Here is a 20,948-nt window from a genome sequence, read left to right on the forward strand (position 1 = left end):
TAGACTTGCAGCGAACAGTCTTCGTTGGCTGCTGGCGTCCGGAAGTATACGGTGTAAACACACACTCCTGGGACAGCGAAAATGACAGCCAAAAGGATTAGCATTATATTAATACACCACGCGACGTTTTTGCTGTGGTATCGCCGATAAAAAAACGGAATAGCCAAAGCGCAGATTCTATTTAAACAGATCAACATGTGGGAAAACGGCAGGACCAAACCAACCGGCATACGCAGTAGTAAATGGATAAAACAAAAAGTCGGTAATAGTGTAATAGGTAGTAGATCTTTTATTAACAGAGACACCGGGCTTTGCAGGCAAGCATTGATAATGTTACCTCCAATCAGCACGACAATGTATACGATAAACGATGTCCACGGTCTGACGCGACCGATGAAGAACACCAATAGAACAGCGTTTAGTAATACGGCCAACGCACAAATTCCAGCTGTCCATGAATGCCAAGCAGTCCAGTGCGTCCTGAAATTATGGTAAGTGTCGAAATTGGGAGAAGATGAGCTAGGATTAGCCGTAGTATTATTCATGCTTGCAGTGTGGGAAATTTCGCCTCTACGAGCAGCATATAATAAACTGGAAACTGCAACGCACGAGGTGTATTACAATAACTGACTTGAAACTTTGTTCCTGGATGGTGCTGTACGAATAAGAACTTGCACTTTGCCATGTAACAGATGAATACGAGCATGAAATTAGGTTTAAAAATGCAGCGATAACCTGGCTGACCTTTACTAAATATGTGATATCATTCGTTTACGAGAAACATTCTTATTGCACCGCATTAACGAAGTGCCGGAAGGCAAAACATCGTACTGTAATCGTAATTAGGAAATTATTCTTGGGGAAGAAAGATGATAATATAATTACTGATAATACGAGCGGTCTTGCGACAGTTGCACGTAATAGGATAAACAGATTTGTTTTTATGAACCCATGCATTGAGCCTGATTCTAAGAAAGCGCAGAAGAGAAAATGTCCAGCACATTTGCGAACTGCGAACATAAACAAAAAAGCACAAATTGTAAGCAAAGATGGATTTCATACGGAAAGTTGTAACAAATCTTAACCGAAACAGCGGTCGCACAAACCTTACTATCAGAATCGGTGCCTGTAAGCCGTTCATTCGATCCCGTAAAAATTCCTCGCAGGATATTTTTGGTAGGGACAGATGGCATTGGCTTGCGAATCAAGTTTCACATGGTTCGATGACCTTTGACAATACCCTCTATTTTGTTATGAAAACAAGACTCACTGACAGTCACCGGAATGGACGCAGTGTAGAGCTCCAAATATGAATCACGATTGCGTTATCGATACCTATTGGTTCGTTAGATCACAAACAAAGCTGAAAACAGTTTCTGATGGTGTAAGGTTTCTGATGATTGTCGTTTCTGGCAGCCCTTCCGGAAAATAAATACCTGCACAAAACATTATTAGTAGACACTTCAGGTTCTACCGTTCTGCTACAATAAGAAAATGCCGCCTGGTATCGAAACAATTCGTTGGACACGTTGTTTAATGTACTAGCAATATACCCAAGCTCCCCGTTTGACTGCAAGAATGCGGAAAATACGCCTTAGAGTCATAATTTCCATTGCTGCAATTATCACGGTAGTTATAACACTGATCGATCTGGGCGACTTTGTTAATTACACCCAGAATCCATACCTAACGATCCATCTGATCGGCGCCAGTCCGGTGCTGTCCGGCGCAACACTACTCCAAACGCAATTGATTCTATTACGCTGCTGTGGTCTCCTTATCTACCTCGCCTTTAATTTTACTAGTTTTGCCAACGATTTAATGAAACATGGATTCAGCAACTGGGACTGGAACTCAGACGGGAGGAAAATATTTCGTGGAATTGTTATTATTTTCTGTTCTGTAGTACTGCGTTTCGCGGCTACTTTAATTCTGGCATTGCAAGATCCAACAGTACGCGATATCCCGTATTTTATTTTCCCCACAACAGCCAGGGTCGCTACCTGTCTAGTTGCATTGGATTATTCGTATCCGGTGTGGACAAACGTGTTTATGGAAGTACTATTTGTTAACGCTTGTACTACTTGTTAACGCTTGTTCAAAACTCGCTTCACTGATGGCTCAATTTATCAGAGACGTTAATGCAGCCACGGCAATCGTGCAGAACAAAGCTCTGACCAGTCAGGAATTTATGAAGATATTTTCCGTGTTGCTGGAGAAATTCGGCGAGGTAAAGCGATACGCCGGTGCTGTGGAATCCACGTTCAGCTATCCACTTTTCGTCTGCATTATTGGCGACACTCTGGAGACACTGGTGACCATCTCGTGGTTTGTCTTGTACGCATACGTTCCGGATCTTAATCCGACATGGCGATTGGCACGATTTTCGACGACGGTGCCGGTACTGATCATGCAGTACTGGGCGATCATGTGGATGCCGATGGAAATTCATAATCTGGTAATTCAAAAGCAGGTTCTTTCTTGATCGTGTGCTTTACCAAAATTTGTTGTAGAAAAGCAAACTCGGCAGTAGCATTGACAGTTTTGTTGCGTCAAGATTGTTGAATCGCTCTGAGGTAAATTAAAACTTAATGTACAGAGTACTTACTCTGTAGTAATGATAACTTACTGTACATTACTGAATAATGAGGTCTGACTGTAAGAGACAAAGGAATGCCCATTCTAACCGTAAGGTACGCAATCGTCAACGGTGTACCATGTACAGTACCTTTAAATCATACTCGTAGGAGCCATCTGAAGCCGAGCGCAGTGTACTGAGTTATTTACACCAGAGTGGATTTGAGGAGTCCTTAAAACTTTCCTTGGGAAATGTCATCAGTCTAACGCCATCAACTTTACTTACGGCAAGTAGCCGTAAGTAAAGTAAATCTTTTGCAAGATCCGTAAATCTTTTGCAAGCCGTAAATTGTTCTTCATTTTTTCGGCTAAAGCGATAAAATTAGATACGGCAGTACAGCTGGTAAACGTCAATTTGTCATATCTGAAAGATTAGATTTCTAACTTCATCACAGCAGACTTTTCAGCAACTGCACACCTTAAACTTGGCCAGTTTGTGCTTTCTTGTCAAAAATAGTGATGCAGTAGTCAGTGGTGTCAGAAGCAACAACATTTTGATCTATTACAGAACTGCGCACACTCTACGAACCATTTAATAACAGCATACTGAGATTTGACCCAGTCCTACTGATGCCGCCAGTAGGGTCCAGAATAACATGTATCATTTTCAGCAGGTTGATAGATAAAATAACAGTGGGATGTCGTGAACCGCTGAGATAAACAATATTGCCAGTGTCCACTGTCCAGCAGATTACGATGCTGACCGTCAGCGCCGTTAAAGCCAGAAACGACCGTGACCTCAACCAGCGGCGCCGACGCTCAATATGTAATCCTTCCTCAGTTTTACCCGCTTGATGGTCTTCGTTTTACAGCTGGCAGTCCATCATGGATGTTACGCCTATTGTTACGCTTATTTTTATCAACACATAATACAACACAACAACCACCTCAGGAAGATAGTTAAAATACCACACCAAAAACCAACACCCAGTCGCGAGCAGGCAAATGTAGAAGGGTCGTGATAACAAACCTTGGTAGATGAAAAGGAACAGCACCGAGCCGTTAAAAATGACGATGGACGGGAAGATGACCATGTATCCCGTGCGGGATGTTACAGTACACTTGTCGTTCCGGGCAGGAATGCGGTAATAAAGAGCGTCCATAATCACAACGGTGCGGAAAACACAATTCAAAAAGCCGCTGTTACTAAATTTACTGTCCACGCAAACATTTTTGTGTGGTATTGTTGATATATAATGGAAAGGCGTACTTGTAGAAATGGAACAAATCCTATTAAGGCACATAAGAATATGACAAGCCTGTAATATGAAGCCGACAGGTAAACGCAGCATCAAATGTGTAATGCAGAAGGACGGCAGTAGAGATAGACGGGTAGGAAGTAAATCTTTGATTGATTATCAGCGATACAGGACTATTCAAGAACCCATTTAAAGCATTGCTTATCGTTAAGACAACGATGTAAACGCTAAACGATCTCCAGAGACTTTTCTGGCTTATCAGCAAACATAGAAGAAACTCTTCATCAGCACAGCGATCACTAATTCGTTAAACAACAAACTATTTTGGGAATCGAGAACAGCATACACTTACGCTACCTTACAGACAAATACAGTACTTACCTGGTTTCATAGCAATTTGCGCCTATATCGTAACCTTTACGTACGCTGTTGTTGTTGTTGTTGTTAGGATTTTACAGCGTAGTCCTTGAATGGACCACTGCTCCAACAAATCTTGGTTGAGGTCATTTCTTCATGGCAGCAATGTTATTGCAGTCTTCACGAGGGTTTCCAGGATGAGATGGAAATGTCAGTTTTCAGGGTAGAATATTGGACCGGTCAAGGTGGTTTCAGATATTAAGCGTAATAATTGTCAAATATTTAGGGCTGAGAGAAGAGTGGTCAAAACCTAGTACGGTACTTCTCCACAGCCCGCTGTTGCGAACGACAGTTGGTAGATCCAGCAGCGTGATTCTCCGAACAGTTTGAACATTTATAGTTCGAGGAATCTTTGTGGCAGTCACAAGTAAAATGTGCTTCACTGCATCTTCCACACACAGGAATAAGTGATTGGCATGCGCTCGCTTTGTGACCATACTTGTTACATTTATAACATCGTATAACAGCTGAGTCGATGCTAACCGCTTCAGTCCAACCGCAGGTGGCGAATACATATAAACGCTTGGCTGCAAGAACATGCTGTTGCGCGTCAGTATTGGCAAAATGGATCTTAACATGTCCTTTTCCGGTGTACGAAGTGTTACTATTATTGCTTCTCCTGCGGAATATAGCGCGAACAGAAGCGATTTGACCACGGGTAGACGGGTTTCTAAATTCTATTTCCTCCTTTAAATGTTCAGAATTTTCCACGTCAACGTTTTTAACGATAATGGGAAAGGTAGTCTTCGGAACAGATAGCTTTTCAATGGGTAAAACTTCACTGGAAGCCAACAGTTCTTGTGCCTGATCCCTTTCTTGCGCAGAATTAAAGGTCAGCACGATTTCACGCGAAACTTTCCGTTGATATACCTCCTTTACAAGAGGCGTGTCCGTTGTTGATTTACTTCGGAAAAAGCCATCCAAATTGGTCATAACTTCTTTTGGCTTAATGATTTCTGGTAGGCTGTTGGGATCATGTCGTAAACTTGCAATCAGGTTGAACCTTTGCTGCTGATAGACTGCTGGTGGATCCGTTCGCGTGGTACTTGGATGGCACTCCGGTGGTTGGCGTGCATCTTGCGCATATGTTCGTGAAGAGTTGGTTTTACCATCCAGGAGACTGGAGACTATGCGTTCATTTACCTCATTAAATTTTTCCCGTAATTGTTGATAACGAGAATCATGTTCCACCAATTTAAGTTGTAATCGCTGTACGTGATCTTCTGACGCATCAAGGCTAGCGTACGCTTCTTTCAAATGTTTTCTGAGGCTTTCTACATCGTCGGACGCGAGTATAAAATTACGACTCGCGTTTTTTAACTGCGCTGCAGGCAGCATGATTAACGTTTGGTGCACTTCTGATGGATGGCTGTGCATAGCTGTGGTCCAGACACTGTACTGATTCAGGGCGTGGCATATCTCCTACTTCAATGTAATTCTTGGTTCCTGCTGGTGCGCGAGTTTTCGACTGAACAGGAGGAGAAGAGGAAACATTCTTCCTCTTAGAAGTAGAAGCATTAGTAAAAATGCCTCTGATGCTATCGTCAAAGGACATTTTTACATTTTATAACATAATATGTAAAACGTGAACTTCATTTCAAAATTACGTACGCTGTATACGACCGGCACAATACCGAGATTAGCACATGATGCTTTTTTAACATGATGCTTTTTCAACATGATGCTCTACACTTGATGCTTTTTCAACCCCAGATTCTTCTGCGTCGTCGATACAGAGCCCTATAGTTTTTCAAAATGCACGTGAATGTGTCGATCAATGCAACAACCGCCAATAAAAGTGCCTATATTAACGGTACCGGTACGACACCCGTAGCCGGCATCTCGTGGTCGTTTCCAGTGATATGGTATTATGGTTATCTCCCCGTCCATCGTCATTTTCAACGGCTCGGTACTGCTCGTTTTTGTCTACCAAAGCTTACTATCGCGACCCTTCTAAATTTACCTGGCCAATCTTTTCTTCGCCAGTCTGGTATTCGCCATCACGAATAATCCGTTGGACGTCATCAGCCTGGTTTATCCATCCTGGTGGTTGGGAAATGTTAACGGCATTGACCTTTAGCGTAACGCTGTTGTGGACGCCGTCATGCTACAACTGCTTCATCGATATCAGCGAGTCAGCGACCGACACTGTTGATGTAGTCTATCGTGTTGGTCATGTTCGCCTCGGAAGAGGTGATCACCGGGAAGAGGCCGCAGTTCATTGGCTGTGAGAATATGTGAGTTACTGCTGTCCCAAAATGAAGATGACCTTTTCAGTGTGCTGCTTATGACAGCTACAACGTAATGTACCATGTGGCCATGGGTGGACGATCGCAGCTCCCGAGGAACTTGGGCGAGGATGCTCGCACTTTTTTAGATCAATGTTTCCAAGCGGATCCTGCAAAGCACTGGCGAAGCGATCAACATATGCCCCTTACCTATGCCCCGACAGCTTTTTAGCATTTTAAAATCGTTGTGCGAAGCAGACGCGCGTTTTGTGCGTGCCGAAATTGTCGTCAGAGCCCGCTACCCACGGGTGCTGCGTCAGATTCGAAAATCTTGCTTGCCGCTTCGCTGTTTCATGTTTGCACATTTTACAGAAAATGTTTTACTGTAATAAGACTGCCCTCTAGAAAATCTTTAGTTACATTCAATCTGCTTAAGCTATAACTCAAAAAAATGCAGACAAAAAATCCTCTTATGGAAAATAGGAAGTTTGCAAGTAAAAAGTTTTTGGAGAAACGAGATATCAACGTCTTTAATAAATTGCAGTTAGCATACAAGTCTATGGCAAACTTCCCCGTAGAGGAGTATGCTAAACGCAAAAAGCGTAAATCGCTAACATTTCGCTTCTCCAAAACCTTTTTACTTGCAAACTTCCTATTTTCCATAAGAAGATTTTTGTCTGCATTTTTTGAGTTATAGCTTAAGCAGATTGAATGTAACTAAAGATTTTCTAGAGGGCAGTCTTATTACAGTAAAAAATTTTCTGTAAAATGTACAAACAGCGAAGCGGCAAGCAAGATTTTCGAATCTGACGCAGCACCCGTGGGTAGCGGGCTCTGACGACAATTTCGGCACGCACAAAACGCGCGTCTGCTTCGCACACGATTTTAAAATGCTAAAAAGCTGTCGGGGCATAGGTAAGGGGCATATGAACTCTTGATGCATCCGTTTGCCACGGTCAGTCTTCGAACATTTATTAAAATTTGTACGATCCTCCATCGGTTCACTTTTCCCTGTTAAAAAATAGCTGAATGGAAATATTACGTAATTTTCTAAGCAGGCGACTAACTACTTATGAATTATAACTTCATAAGCATTCCGGCTTAATGCTCAAAATGACGTCTATCAATCAGGTCAACACAATGACAGTTAAGTTTTTCTGACTAATTTTGGTAGTTCTACAGTAAGTCTGGTACTTTGATGAGTAAGACGATGAGATGAAATCGTTCGTGCGATACATTTCTGGATTGTGTGTGAGAAAAATACCCTAGATCAGTTCTCATTCCATTTTATTTAACTTTTCCGTTCACATTTCATTTTATTTAACTAAATTTTACCTTTCAGCTGACTGCTCTTGAAATTAAAGGAAAACTATCGCAATCATGGCAAGTAGAAACAGCTGCCGTTAGTGGTTCTTCGGAACCGGTTTGAATATCACAAATGAACAACAGAAGAATTTAGCACAACACGAACAAAACGACATTAAACTATTTCAACAGGATTGATAAATCAATAAAACAAAGAGAATACAATGTAACGCTAACTGTTTGGAACGTTGAACGCGCTTGGAGGTTGATGCCTCCAGATCCAATAGGAACCATCGCACTGCATCAGAACGCCACGATTCCCCGTTGAATGAACCACGTTTCCTGCTCGGTGTCCGACCGCGCCCAGCACTCGATCTGTCCGCCGCTGTGGGGCTTCGACCAAAAGACAGTGATAGTCTGGGCACAGTACGGTGGTTCCTCGAGCTCCGACTGGTAGTTCACTTCGGTAATTTGCACAAATGGGCTGTGAAATAACTTGCCCAGCTTGTGCAGAAAATGACGACTCGGCGCCGAAATAAACGCTCCGTTGTACTTCCAGATAAAGTACGCGTCAGCATCCGGCGAGCAGTCAAACTGCAGCCAGCACGTGGCGGAGAACTGCCGATGGGGATACAGCAGCGTGATATCCAAGGGCTTCTCGAAGACGTCACCGATGTTCCGCGGTCTGGGCAGCAGCGCGTAGGACCGCAGCGGACAGAGATACGTCGCCGGGCAGCGTTGGTAGCAGGTGTACGTTCCCGTGCTGTTATGCGTGACATTGCTGATGTCCAGGCTGTTACCGTGGCCGCGCACGCTGATGTCCGGCCCAACATATCGCTGGCTGTTATACAGATAATTCGATAGGACGAAGGGCTTTCTCTGAGTCCAAACAATTTCACTCAACAGAGTCGCCAGAGGGTCGCCAACGCGGCATGTCAGGGTCTTACGCTGGCCAATCATGGGTCGCTCTACGCCGGGCTCGGAGTCAGCGTCGTGCTGCATGGCGTTCGGATTCGGCAAGGTGACTACATTGTGTTGAGCTAGTTGTTCGGCATCAATAACAGAAGCAAGCACTGCAAACAACACAAGAAATACAGAGACGAGACTTATTACAGGTCTATCGCGTCAAGTGTGGACAGTTTCTCTCAGAATTTACTATTGGTCATCCGTGTACAAATAAATAATAATTTAATTTGCACATTGTTATCGCATGTGTCCAGCATGTTTTACACTATGGGTTGCTATGCTGGGAGTGTATCTTGATTTGCAGGGATATTTAAATCCGAGCAGACCGTGCGACAAATGTGGCTCGACCGTGGTGGCCTTTCTCCCAATAAAAATTCGGTTAAAAATTTCACTGATGCCGCAGAGCAAAAACAATGCGCTGGGTTGTTTATCATCTAATACTCGTGTGAAATATGCTAAACACTGATCATTTCATAGCAAGCCTGTGTGACCTTTCCACTTTGACGGCGGGCACCGCCAAAATGGGACAAGACCTTATCTGCACGCTCGCTGTACAGTCGCGGAAGGTCGCAGGCGGCCATCTTTGATAAAATCTCGTTCAGGAGGAACTGGGCATCAGTTTTAGTTTTTTATCCACATTATAAATCCGAGATGATTACACCCAACAAGTTGCACCATCAGCCCTAACCTATTTTAATCACCGCTTTACTGGATTTTTCTGCTAGTCGGCCTGTCTCGGTCATAGATACATATCTCACTACTGTCTCGGTCATAGAGGCGTGACAGCACGGCAAAATCGACTAACATAATCCATGTCTGATGTATGGAAACTACAGATATATATTCGCCATCGACATCGCCCGTATCCGTGCTCTAGGCACCCACAATCTTCGGAAAGTCCTTCTTAAATATCGGTACAAGTCTATGGGCATTGTTCCGAGTTTCCCTCAACACTGGATCAAGCAAGATTTTTCTGCTAACCCGTAGCGCACACCTTGCGGGTCACTTAGTAAACTCCAGAAAACCCCATGTGAAAATTTTGGATGGTGAATTTTCTGGAGGGGCACTCGTAACCATAAAGAAAATGACCGCTACCCCTTCCCTTCAATCACCCCTCGGCTCCCTACTGCTACACCAAAAGATTTCGATTTTAACCTTGCTAATTCCGCAATAAAAAATTACACCAGAAAATTACACCAGAAAATTACAAAACGAAAATTAAATAGTCTTACAGAAGTATTTTTAAATTTAATTTATGTAATTGTCCACACTTGGCGCGATAGACCTGTAGTTTAGGCAAATCAAGAATAGCAGGTACAGTAACTGTTTCTAACGTTACGGATTTTGTCTGAAAGCGAAATTACCAAAAGTAGTGACGCTGCGCAAACGCGCTTCTGGTTGCTTAATTTTGCTTGCAGCTCGTAGCATTCATCCAGTCTGAGCTCTATCTCTGATAGATAGAGCACAGACTGGATAAAAGCTACGAGCTACAAGCAACTGCCACCAGAAGCGCGCTGCGCAATGTCACAAGTCTTTACCGTTATAGCTGTTTCTTGAGCGTTGCTGTTTAGCCGTTACGTGCTTTTATATTTGCAAACATAGGGGGTAAAATTACCAAATTGGAGATTTTTTTGAATTATTCATTAGTGACGTGAAGTTGGGAACAAAAAATACAAGAACACGCACCACCTGCGATGTTGGTGGAACAAAACTTACGAGACAGGTCTTCAGGAGAGGCGTTGGCAGGGTCAGGGTTATTAGCTTCGAAACGTCGTCTGGACATCACTGCTATCAGGCTGGTGAGCCAGCAACCTGATTCAACATGCAACCCAAAAAACAACCACACGAACAACAAACTGCGAACCCGACAAGTCGGTGCCATTTCTACTTCGGATACAGAGACACAACTGATACACAGAAAGACAAATCAAAAAGCCTGAAAAACAATATGAAGTAAAACCTGAATACACTGGGCAAACACTGACAAATAAAGTTTACATTTTGCACATTAGTTCTCCTGACTGACTGCTTACAGTTTTCCAGAGTCGCATTTATATTAAGTATCCGCCATCATCGTGTGCTGATCGCTATATTCTCTACCTCGGTGGTGACGCAACATCCACGGCAGCCAACCAACAGCAAAGCGAATCCTCTAAATTACTGTACTAGTACGCTAATCAGTTAAAGTACGTACTGTACTAGGCAAAATGCACGTTGGCGTGCATTTGGTAGACCGGAGCGCAGCATATCCTTTGGGCTTTGAGTACTGTTTAATAGTTTTAAGCACTTATAACCTAATTATTTGATCTGTCAGAGTACTCTACTATACGCAGAATTATGAAGAATAATTAAATTTTATATTATTTTGCAAAACGACTTAGCAACATAAGCATGCACTTCCAGTTACTCTTTGGAAATGGCTTTCGTAACACCTTTCGTAACGACCTTTCGTAACGGACAGAAATCAACGAAAGTATTAGTCTTGAATACAGAGGACCTTCGCTACGCTCCGGTCGATTAAATAATATGTCAATGGTCAGTGCAGTGGCGTCACTGTAAGACTAAGAGTACTATTGTACGTACTACATAAGTACTCGTACATACCGGGTAATATGATCTGTGACCATTCCAAATCTAGTATTCCATCGGAGGCTGCTACTCGATAACCATCACTATAACACCATTTTCCAGTGGTATTGAAAATACGTAACAGTTCTCAGCGGTATATTGCTAGCGCTTGTGCAGCGATGTGGTTAATAACCAATGATACTCTTGTATAACTGCAGGCCCGGCACAAGGAATTTTTGGATGAGGGACCGAAAGGTCGTCGGGGGCGGAATTCAACCACCACGCAGCGCGACGCCGACCACGAGCCCGGCGTAGAGCGACCCTGATTGGCTAGCGTCTGACCCTGACATACCGCGTTAACGACACTTAACGGCCAGCGATATGTTGGGCCGGTCATCAGCGTTCGCGGCCATGGGAACAGCCTGGCTGAAACTACCAGCTTGTACCGGGTGGCTGAACAAAATGGCGGGCTCCGTTTTTAATCTGTTTTTCGCAAACCGTTTGCCTCACTGTAAACTACTTAAACTTGTTTGACAGACAATTTTATTGGCAAGTCAGGTCGAAATATATTTTGGCCAGCTCGCAAAACTTAGAATCTCGTGGCGTTTTTTTCCCGCATGGACTTTCTGAACGCTTTTAACTGTTTCGTCTAGAAAAACACATCCTTTGTCAATAGTAAAAAAGTTCTGGATATACTCCATGCGCTAGTCGAGTTATTCGCCAGCGTACGTTTCGACTTTCCCGAAAAATGCCAAATTTTTATTTTATTTTTATGAGTATGTTTTATTAAAATTTTTGGCGGCATGGCAGATTGCAGCAAAAATGCCGGTTTAGGTTTAATAGGTAGCAAACACATTGCCCTTGAGAAATCAGACTGAACCAGATGTGCAGTGTTTTGACAGCTCAAATATCTGCTTTCAAAAATCCTCCATGTGGATTTCACGATAATTGCCGGTGCGGACTTTCGGTTATTCCCTGTATTGGCCAAACACGGCTGCCACGATATTACAGGTCCCTGCGTTAAAAACTAGAAACAACCCCTCTACCCAAAATGGTAACGCGAGCTACATTAATGTGATTGTTGTGTTCTTAAAGGCGCTTTATTAAATACTTTGTGATCTAGTTTTCTGGTTAGTCAATCATCTGAATGAATTATTACAATCAGATCTTTTCTCTAGCCAGTCTCTGCCGTTAAGCATAGATTACATAATCATATTACCCAAGTTGGCCGTATAGGTCTGGCTGACAATCAACGCATTGATGAACCACATCCCCACGGTAATGCGGCTCAATATTCGGACCTTAACTGCTGGAATAATGTCGCCACCGTCAATCACTACAAATGTCGTTTGACAACTCTCAGCCCACACGTTAGTGGACACCTCTAACATGACCTTTATCAGGCTTTTTTGCATAGTGTAGTCGTTTGGTGACACCCTCCACCTCATCCGGATCACAATGTTCAGGACGGTGCGATTCCGACAGCCCGACCCTTCCGATGAAGAAGGTGACGACAAATCGCCAACACAATGGACAGCCACAAGCTGCTAGAGAAATCGGAGAAATCCAAAGCCATCCACGGTTGTCTCATTGTCCTTCTTCATCAGGATAATAAACCCGTCGTTCTAAAAAGGTATCGTGAATTCCACAACGGCTTCCCGGTCGGCAATCCCCGCCAGGTCACCAAAGACCTCATCCGCATCCTAAAGGCAGCGCATGCCATCACCAATCGTGCAAATGGCGTTTAGCTTGCACAAGTATATAATACACTCATCGAAGTATTATAAGTGAGAAATAAGCATAAGCAGCCACTACAGTTGTTACTGATATGTTTGGGTCGTCAGTTGTGGCAGTTCGAAATCGACTGCCTCGTGTCCTTAACGCCACTGGAACTCACCGCTCTGTTCATTATTCTGGCGGCCGGTCTCGGAATTGCGCTGGTGTTGCCCACTGCGGAATACATACCTGTACAAAGGGCACTGGGTGACTGGAAGTTCCGCGCTCGTTGGGTATGCAGTTAAACCAAAGGAGAAAAATTTTCTGCTCACATTAATTATTAATAATTCTAAGTGTTTGGAGCGAAGTAGGTAGACTATACAGCATATACATAGTTACATAATATGACAATCAATAATAATGATCAATACAGACTGCACTTTTTATATTATACAGTACACAGACTGTACCTGGGAAAAAAATTTTAAAAAACTTCAGTAACTTTCTTTCCGTGCATTGGTTTATAAGAATTAAAAGGTTCACTATTATGTTAACTAGCTGTTGCCAGATATGTACAGCCTACTTTGATATCATACAAGGTAATAGATATTGATAATTAATATATTATTATTATGCGAGAATTAATAGCGCTATAAACACTTTGCTGATGTACTACGTATTTTACATAATATTTGTAGTACATCAAAAATAAGCACAGATTGACGTACAACTGTACAAGTACAATAATAATAATATTATTATTGTACTTGTACAGTTGTACATACCTGTACACACAGTACATACAGTAATATTATTACTGTATGTACTGTGTAGTATGTAGTGTGCAATAGTAACACTCGTAGTACGTACTTTGATTTTATATCTAATACATTGCCTAATCAGATTTTTTCTAGAAATACGTCGGTGGTAATGTTCTTTCATATGTTGGATAGGTTCTGACGCAAACAATTTTCCTTACGGATGACAGTCGCAAAACCACGCCCTGCGAATATACCGAGGAACTAACACAGCCCGTCGGAGTTACAGAGTGGAGAGTCAAGCGGCACCGCATCCAGACCCGCCAGCTAAAAATCCTTGTACTGTATCTTGTGTGGTTTCCGTGAAGTCGTTTTTTTCCAGCAATATTACGTGTCTTATGTTGCTCATGTAACCAGTACCAGTGAATTAAAAAGGGAAGGCTTTCAGCGTTGACTTTTTTGTATAAACGATCGACTGCTTTATTCTGCTTACATGGTAAAATATTAGAAATAAAGAAAAAGAGCAGGAATTTTTCTGCAGTATCATTTCGCGACTGCACACCCGGAAATGATTTATGTATACAGATCTGTACACGCATGTAGGTATGCTAATGGCAATGCTAAATTTATGCATAATAACGCTTACACAAACTGGTATGTATAGTGGTATTGCATTCAAACACACACTAAGTCTGCGCTGTAGCATCCGCCGGTGGTGAATTGGAAATTATGTGACTTAAGCTTTTGGGTGGAAGATATATCGCACATGGGGTGGGTTTATATCCACCGTTGCTGGTCCTTGTGGTTGAGGTGGCGGTGGTAACTGCGGTGTTCCTTCAGCGCTGGGAACTCGTCGGTCGCCGGTGGTATTCACTGGTAGCTGCCCACACAACTGCAGTATTCCAACTGCCAACTGCAGGCTTGCAACGACTGAATTATATGCATTCAGGCATAAATCTACGAATAATAAATACTTATAATTAATCATAATTATAATACCTGCGAATAATGAATAATTATAATTAATCGACCGGAGCCCAGCGAAGATCTTCTAATTCAGGCGAAATTAAAAATTATTTGTCGGTTACAAAAGTGAAATGACGTCATATAAATAAGCAAGAAATTATGCCTTATAAGGAAGTAAAAATCGATTTTCATAGAAAGGTCACTTTAAAGGCTTAGTAATAATTATAATAGTTAATAATTAATAATAATTATAATAGATTAATTATTAATTGTCTTACTTGCGACCGCTATCCAGAATAGCGATATCTCTAGGTCCATTTGTGAAGACCGGTACGCATCTTCTTGCAGTTGGCTCTTTTCGCCACCATGTGTTACGGATTGAACCACCGCCATGATGAGCAAAATTCTCAAAAGGTCACTCGTGTACATTGTAGGCAACGAATCCGAATTCCGGTTAACACAATCAGCGCTTACTCTTCGTTTAGTTGTAAAATTCGCTATATCTTTTGGTCAAAGCCACAGCGGCGGACAAATCAAATGATGGGCACGGTTGGACTTTGAGCAGGAAAAGTGGTTCATATTTAAAGGGGAATCGTGGCGTTCTGATGCAGTGTACGGTCACTATTGGCATCAACCTCCAATCACGTTCAACGCTTCAAACGCTTAGCCCAACGCTTGCATTGTATTCCTTGACCCGTTGTCCGTTAGCGCTGTCGAATCATCAATATATATGGACCGGCACTCGTACGAGTACAAGCGCGAGGAATTTGGTCTACAAAAATTCGGCGGATCTTGTGTGGAGCAGAGGCTCGGGGGGCAGAGCCGCTAGTGAACGAGTGACCGAGCTGCAACTACTGCCCAGTTCACCGAACCCGTGAGCTACCACTACAGACAGTACTGACGATATCTCTAGGCCTGTGAAGAAAGAGCCTGTGAAGTGATTGAGTTACCGAACCGAAAGTGCACACAGGACATCGGTGAGGATAAGGTGGTTGGATAAGGAGGCCGTGTCCAGGAGGTCCGCCCAGGCGCTGCTCACGCGGCGGGAGCGGAACTGGACGAAGATGTTCAGACAGCATAACACTTCCGTCCGCAGGTCGGTGGGGAAGTCGGCGGAGGAGACGTCGGTCGGGGCGGGGTTGGGGGTAATCTGCATACGAGGGGATGTCAGTAGCGCACCTAGATAATCCCCTATATTGCTGCCGTCACCCGCCTGGAGTATGACGTTACGGCAATACATATAGTTAAATCTGGCGCGGTACATAAGCACCATGTACAGCCACAACGTCATGCTCCAGCCGGCTTACGGCAGCAAGTACAGGGATTATCTAGGTGAGCCACTGACATCCCCTCTTATGGTTTGGTGGTGACGTTGCGCATAATTTTTTGCAGTAATTTCGTCGGATTCGAAAGAAATACCAAACGAATAATAAATACAAATATTATAAAATAACTGCCACAAAATAACACCTTTTGCAGGAATTACATCGGGTTCAATATCGTACAGGGTATTATTAGACTGTACAAACTACAAACACAATTTAACGCATTACGCCATAAATCCTGTTAACTGTATTCTACTTATTTAAAAGACCAATGGTCAGGAAATCGTATTCAAGTAATCATGGCTAATTTAACCAACGATTCTACTCACCTCCAAAAAAAGATTCTTATTCAAACATTAATATAATTTTTTAAATAGTTGACAGGTGCTCATCGGCATATCTGTACTCGACTAATCAACGGCCGAAACTTGGTTGTGCTAACCACTTCACCGCGGCCACGGCCACCACGGCCATATTCCGTGTGTTCCCAAGTAAGTATTAACCACTGTATATGACGATTTGCACAAGAGATTCAAGTCTGGAAATGAAAAAGAGTCTACGATTTTATGAAAAAAACATGGAAGCATATATGGCTGGAACACACCAATTATTCATCAAAGGGAAAAAAAACAGACGTGCGTTGCTTCCCGGACAGATTTTACCTCTATCGGTTACTGTTCTTCTAATTGTAAGCGGTAACCTTACGTACGATTTACGAATGCGTGCATTAGTGTGACCCTTATCGTTAAGGTAGTTTGAGTCCAGACAAGTTCTTGGTTGAGTTGGTTGATCCGCCTAATGGTGATGAGAAACCAATGCAACCACGACACCATATCCCCTTGAAGAAAAAAGAATCGCTCGATTTTTACCCGTTACCCACAGGAGCGGGTCTTGTTTGCGAAGGAGAATGCTGAAGTAACGTGAATGCTGAAAATGCTCAAAACCGGTGTACCTGAGCGAGCTATCGTGAAAATTACCGATATCAGCCAAGCATCTAACAAGGCTACTGGAAAACAGGAAAGGTTATACAAAAGACGATTTACAATATCGCAACAAAACGAAGACCGAGCTGAGGAAAGGCAGAAGTTTTTTGATTCTTGCAGAACGTTTTGGCGCAGAGGAATGTAACGTCGTAATTAATAATCACAGCAAATTATTATTTAAGGGGCGCACAACCAATATGCTGTCCTTTGCGCCCGATACACCGGGCGCATAGCTATTATTTATTTCGCGCCCCGTTGTCGGGGCGCGTACCATTTCGTTGAATTTATATGGCGTCTATTCCAGTTATAAAGTGCGTGGGGCTCATATACACGTTTTATGTGTTTTTAAAATATTCTAATGATCGTTTTAAAATAAGGGATGAGACTATAGGCACCCCTTTCACCCCCGTTTGCTATAGGCACCCGTTTTCTATTCCATAAATCTCGCACCCATTTTTTCCGTGGACTATAGGCACCTGTTTCCTGTTTGCAGTCTTTTTTCCCAGAAGCCCGACAAAGGTTTTCTAACAGTTTTTTTTTGTTTACAAAGATTTTTTTGACGATCTCACATGACTAGGTCAAATTTCACATAAAAATGCGTACGTACTAGACACCCCTTCCAATAACTACCAAAAATAGTACACAAGAGATACCCAGCTGCTCATTACGAAAAACGTTGAACAAACTGACAATGTGCCGGTTTGACCGATTTGATACAGTAATGATTTGGTTTGCTTTGATAAATTTTCTTGCATTCCTCAGATCATGATGGTAATGTTTAGGGTCTTTTGGGGTTTCGGACACCACGATATAAATAAACGCTCCGGCATCTTTCTTACGGATTTCGTTTAGTACTCGTACACGATTGACCATCACCTCTTCTGTTCTTTCAGCTCGTTCCACTTTATCGTGCTTGGTCGTGTGTTGTTTTCGTGTGTGACGGGGTGCAGGAATTACTCGTAGTTAATCAAAAAGGAGTGTCTCTAGTCTAAATGGGTGCAAAAGGGGGTGTCTATAGATAACGGGGGTGAAAGGGGGTGCCTATAGCCATTTCCTTAACCCGTTCCCGACCATCCCTGTCAAATGGCAGGGTGGCGGACTTAATTCCTGTAGCAACCCACAACGCAGAAACCTCGTAGTTAGTGATTTTATTCCAGAGTAGGGATGTTGTAGGCCCTTTTAAAAATTTTGCCATCAGATGCAGTATGGCTGGGGCACGCAGCAAGTGGCCGAATATCACCAAAATGGCACCTTTGGGGTTCGCGGAGGTCTTGGCTGTACATACGGCCACCCCAGCAACCGATAATTCACATATAATTTATCTAAGCCAGCCCTGTGGCAGACATTGCAAAAGTATTTCATGGTCTGCAAAATAGCTGGACAGTGGACAAAGATGGTCATTTAAAAATTTCCTGCCACGTTTGACAGGGATGGGCACGGTGCCACTTTAACAATAAATTTTACAAATTCTACATAAAATCATAGAAACATAATAAAAAACCAAACATGGAATCAGAAAATCGAGAAAAAAGAGTAGTATAAGCCTTAGCGTTTCGATGGTCATCCAAATGACCAGTGGTCAGAAAACAAAAAAACCTTTTAAAAATTCACTTTTTTGGGTGGTAAAACTTGTGCAACTATATATGAATAAAGTGTAAACTATAAAAACTAACGCGAATTACTGAGAAATAAGAAATTTTTTGCGTTTTGGCATTGAAATTTTAGAGACTGTTCCTAATTTGCATACAGAAAGCGAATGAAATGCGCGCTTTGCCTAGCCCGGTATATGACGGAAAGGTATCTTTTGAATTAATATGAACGTGGTTTATGTAAAAACGTAGTTACACAGCTATTTGAAATTACACTTAGTTACTGCATGCTGCCTGCGTATCAGTTTTGTGGAGTTGCCGAGCTATAGCGGAAGGAAGCGGAAATGACCATGCGGAAATGAATTATCCAGTGCCAACGTGCTGTACTCCATTCACTGTTAGTAGTGCTGTGCGAATTTTCGCTCTGGTTTTCGGCTCAAAGAATGCTTGTAAAATGCGTAGAATGTTACTGATGTGCCCTTTACTCACTTAAAACTTAAAAGTCCATCAAAACTCAGCTTAGTCAGCGCCAAAAGTAAGCGGCAACAACGTACAAAGAGAAGCACAAGTTCTCAATACGCAAGCAAACACGGGTTTAAGCGACACACCGCAAATTCACTGAAAAGGATGCATTTTGTTGCTCTTTTTCTGACTTAATATCATTCTAAACGGTTCTCCATGTAAACAAAGTAGACACCGTACCTTTTCTAACAATTAGCCGCCAAAAAATGTATGTTTTCACAATTTTCTGCGTTACTGACCACTGGTCATCTCGATGACCGCATTAGCGTCTAAGAAATGTAGGGTTTTTCAGAACGGTTTGTTTAAGTGGTCGTGGTCCTCAGTGCCATCTTCCAATAATTTTCTGCAAATTTCGGCGTGTGACCTGCCAAATGGCAGGATGCCCATCCCTGTCAGTTTGGCAGGCTATCGCCCTGCTTGACCTATGGTCACGAAAATTCCCAAAAAATTAATTTTTCTTAATTGAATTATTTTACTATGAACTGCAAATTTTCAATTTGATATTCGCACTCCTTCGGGTACCTGACTTTGGTAGGTTAAAATAAAGCCGATATGTTAACTATCCAGTACGTAAGTGTCGAGCGCAATGCGCAAAGCTACCTTATTTGTACAAATCACAACAGAAAACTTTTCTAAAACGTGTTTCGCAGTAATTTGATTCTACTTTTACTCTTCTTATTTTGGTAAAAGATGAATAATTGAATAATTGTTTCGTTCTTCTATTCCATTACTCACTGCCCGGTAGAGATGGGATAGGTTAAAGGATAATTATCCGAAACGTTCGGATAAGGATTTGGATAAGACTAACTTGCCTTAGCATTCGGATAGGGCGCGTACCATTTCTACCGTACCGAATAATAGCTGCTTGTCCGAACTTAAAATTAAAATTAAAAAAATAAGCTGTTAAATAACTGAACTGTTATTAATACTTTTATTAATTACAAGCTCGGGTAGAAGCGTTACGGCACAATATGAAAAACCAGGATACAGTTATTTGTGAGGTTGTCCCAGACTCCCCCCTCGTGAAAATAAAAGTTACTAAAAACATCCAGTTACCAAAAGAAGTACTTGTAAAGTTACGCTAAACTTACAAAAAAGTTTTCATGACAGCCGATTATAACTTGAACCCTTCATATAACTTACGGAATACTTCAAGTTGGTCAAAAGTTACTTACTCGTATTACAGCACTGACGCACAGTCACGCAAGGTTTGTAATTTATTTTCTGTAATCTTAAGCAGTAATAAGCAGCCACCAATTGACGTAAGTTGCATCACTGCATATTAGTGCGTAACTGCATAGTGCATTGCTACTTTATACAGCGCAAATGCACAAAAACATTTCATGCTGTGTAGTTTTAAAATATTAAAACATGATAATTTTTTTATTAGTAATTGCACATGTATGTATACAATACATATTCCACTTCATTTTGTATTTTTGTGGTTCATACAGATAATAAACATTGAATTAAGTAATTCGGTGGCATCGTAAAACAAAATTAACCAATGTGACTTTTAATTACTAGCAACTAAAATAAATAAGACGCCGTACTGCAATAAAATTTTATAACAACAAAATATCACAAAAATAGCAATACATTTTTGTGGCAGTAGCCGCAGTACACAAAGCAGCTATGTGCAAAGTACACATGTTACCCCACGAGGTGGCGGCCGCAATAAGGGCGCACGCTCGAGCTCGTAAACATAGCTCAGCTCGCTAATAACGCAGTCGAGCCGTTGAAATTCAACACACTTGTGACTTGCAGGA

General features: G+C 42.2%; 1 protein-coding gene across 3 annotated transcripts; it reads right to left on the reverse strand.

The window, feature by feature from the left end:
• Positions 1-7,791: 7,791 nt before the first annotated feature.
• Positions 7,792-11,001, reverse strand: LOC129597366 (uncharacterized). 3 transcript variants are annotated; one of them, XM_055494881.1, is made up of 3 exons: positions 10,853-11,001; positions 10,469-10,688; positions 7,792-8,859 (listed from the first exon to the last, which is right to left on the reverse strand). In XM_055494881.1, exons 2-3 carry the CDS (start codon positions 10,632-10,634, stop codon positions 8,090-8,092), a joined length of 936 nt encoding a protein of 311 aa, XP_055350856.1. In that variant the 5' UTR covers positions 10,635-10,688; positions 10,853-11,001; the 3' UTR covers positions 7,792-8,089. The 3 variants fall into 3 exon arrangements, with proteins under 3 accessions (XP_055350856.1, XP_055350847.1, XP_055350838.1); XM_055494872.1 differs by having other exon boundaries at positions 10,786-11,001; XM_055494863.1 differs by having other exon boundaries at positions 10,469-11,001.
• Positions 11,002-20,948: the final 9,947 nt, after the last annotated feature.

Source organism: Paramacrobiotus metropolitanus, unplaced genomic scaffold (assembly GCF_019649055.1).
Source record: "Paramacrobiotus metropolitanus isolate TYO unplaced genomic scaffold, Prichtersi_v1.0 Parri_scaffold0000003, whole genome shotgun sequence".
NCBI classification, from domain to species: domain Eukaryota; kingdom Metazoa; phylum Tardigrada; class Eutardigrada; order Parachela; family Macrobiotidae; genus Paramacrobiotus; species Paramacrobiotus metropolitanus.

Coding starts and splice junctions, on each gene's coding strand:
- LOC129597366 (XM_055494881.1), bottom strand. CDS start 10,634: ATGGCACCGACTTGTCGGGTTCGCAGTTTGTTGTTCGTGTGGTTGTTT. Junction 8,860..10,468: donor CTCTCCTGAAGACCTGTCTC/GTAAGTTTTGTT, acceptor TGTTGTTTGCAG/TGCTTGCTTCTGTTATTGAT.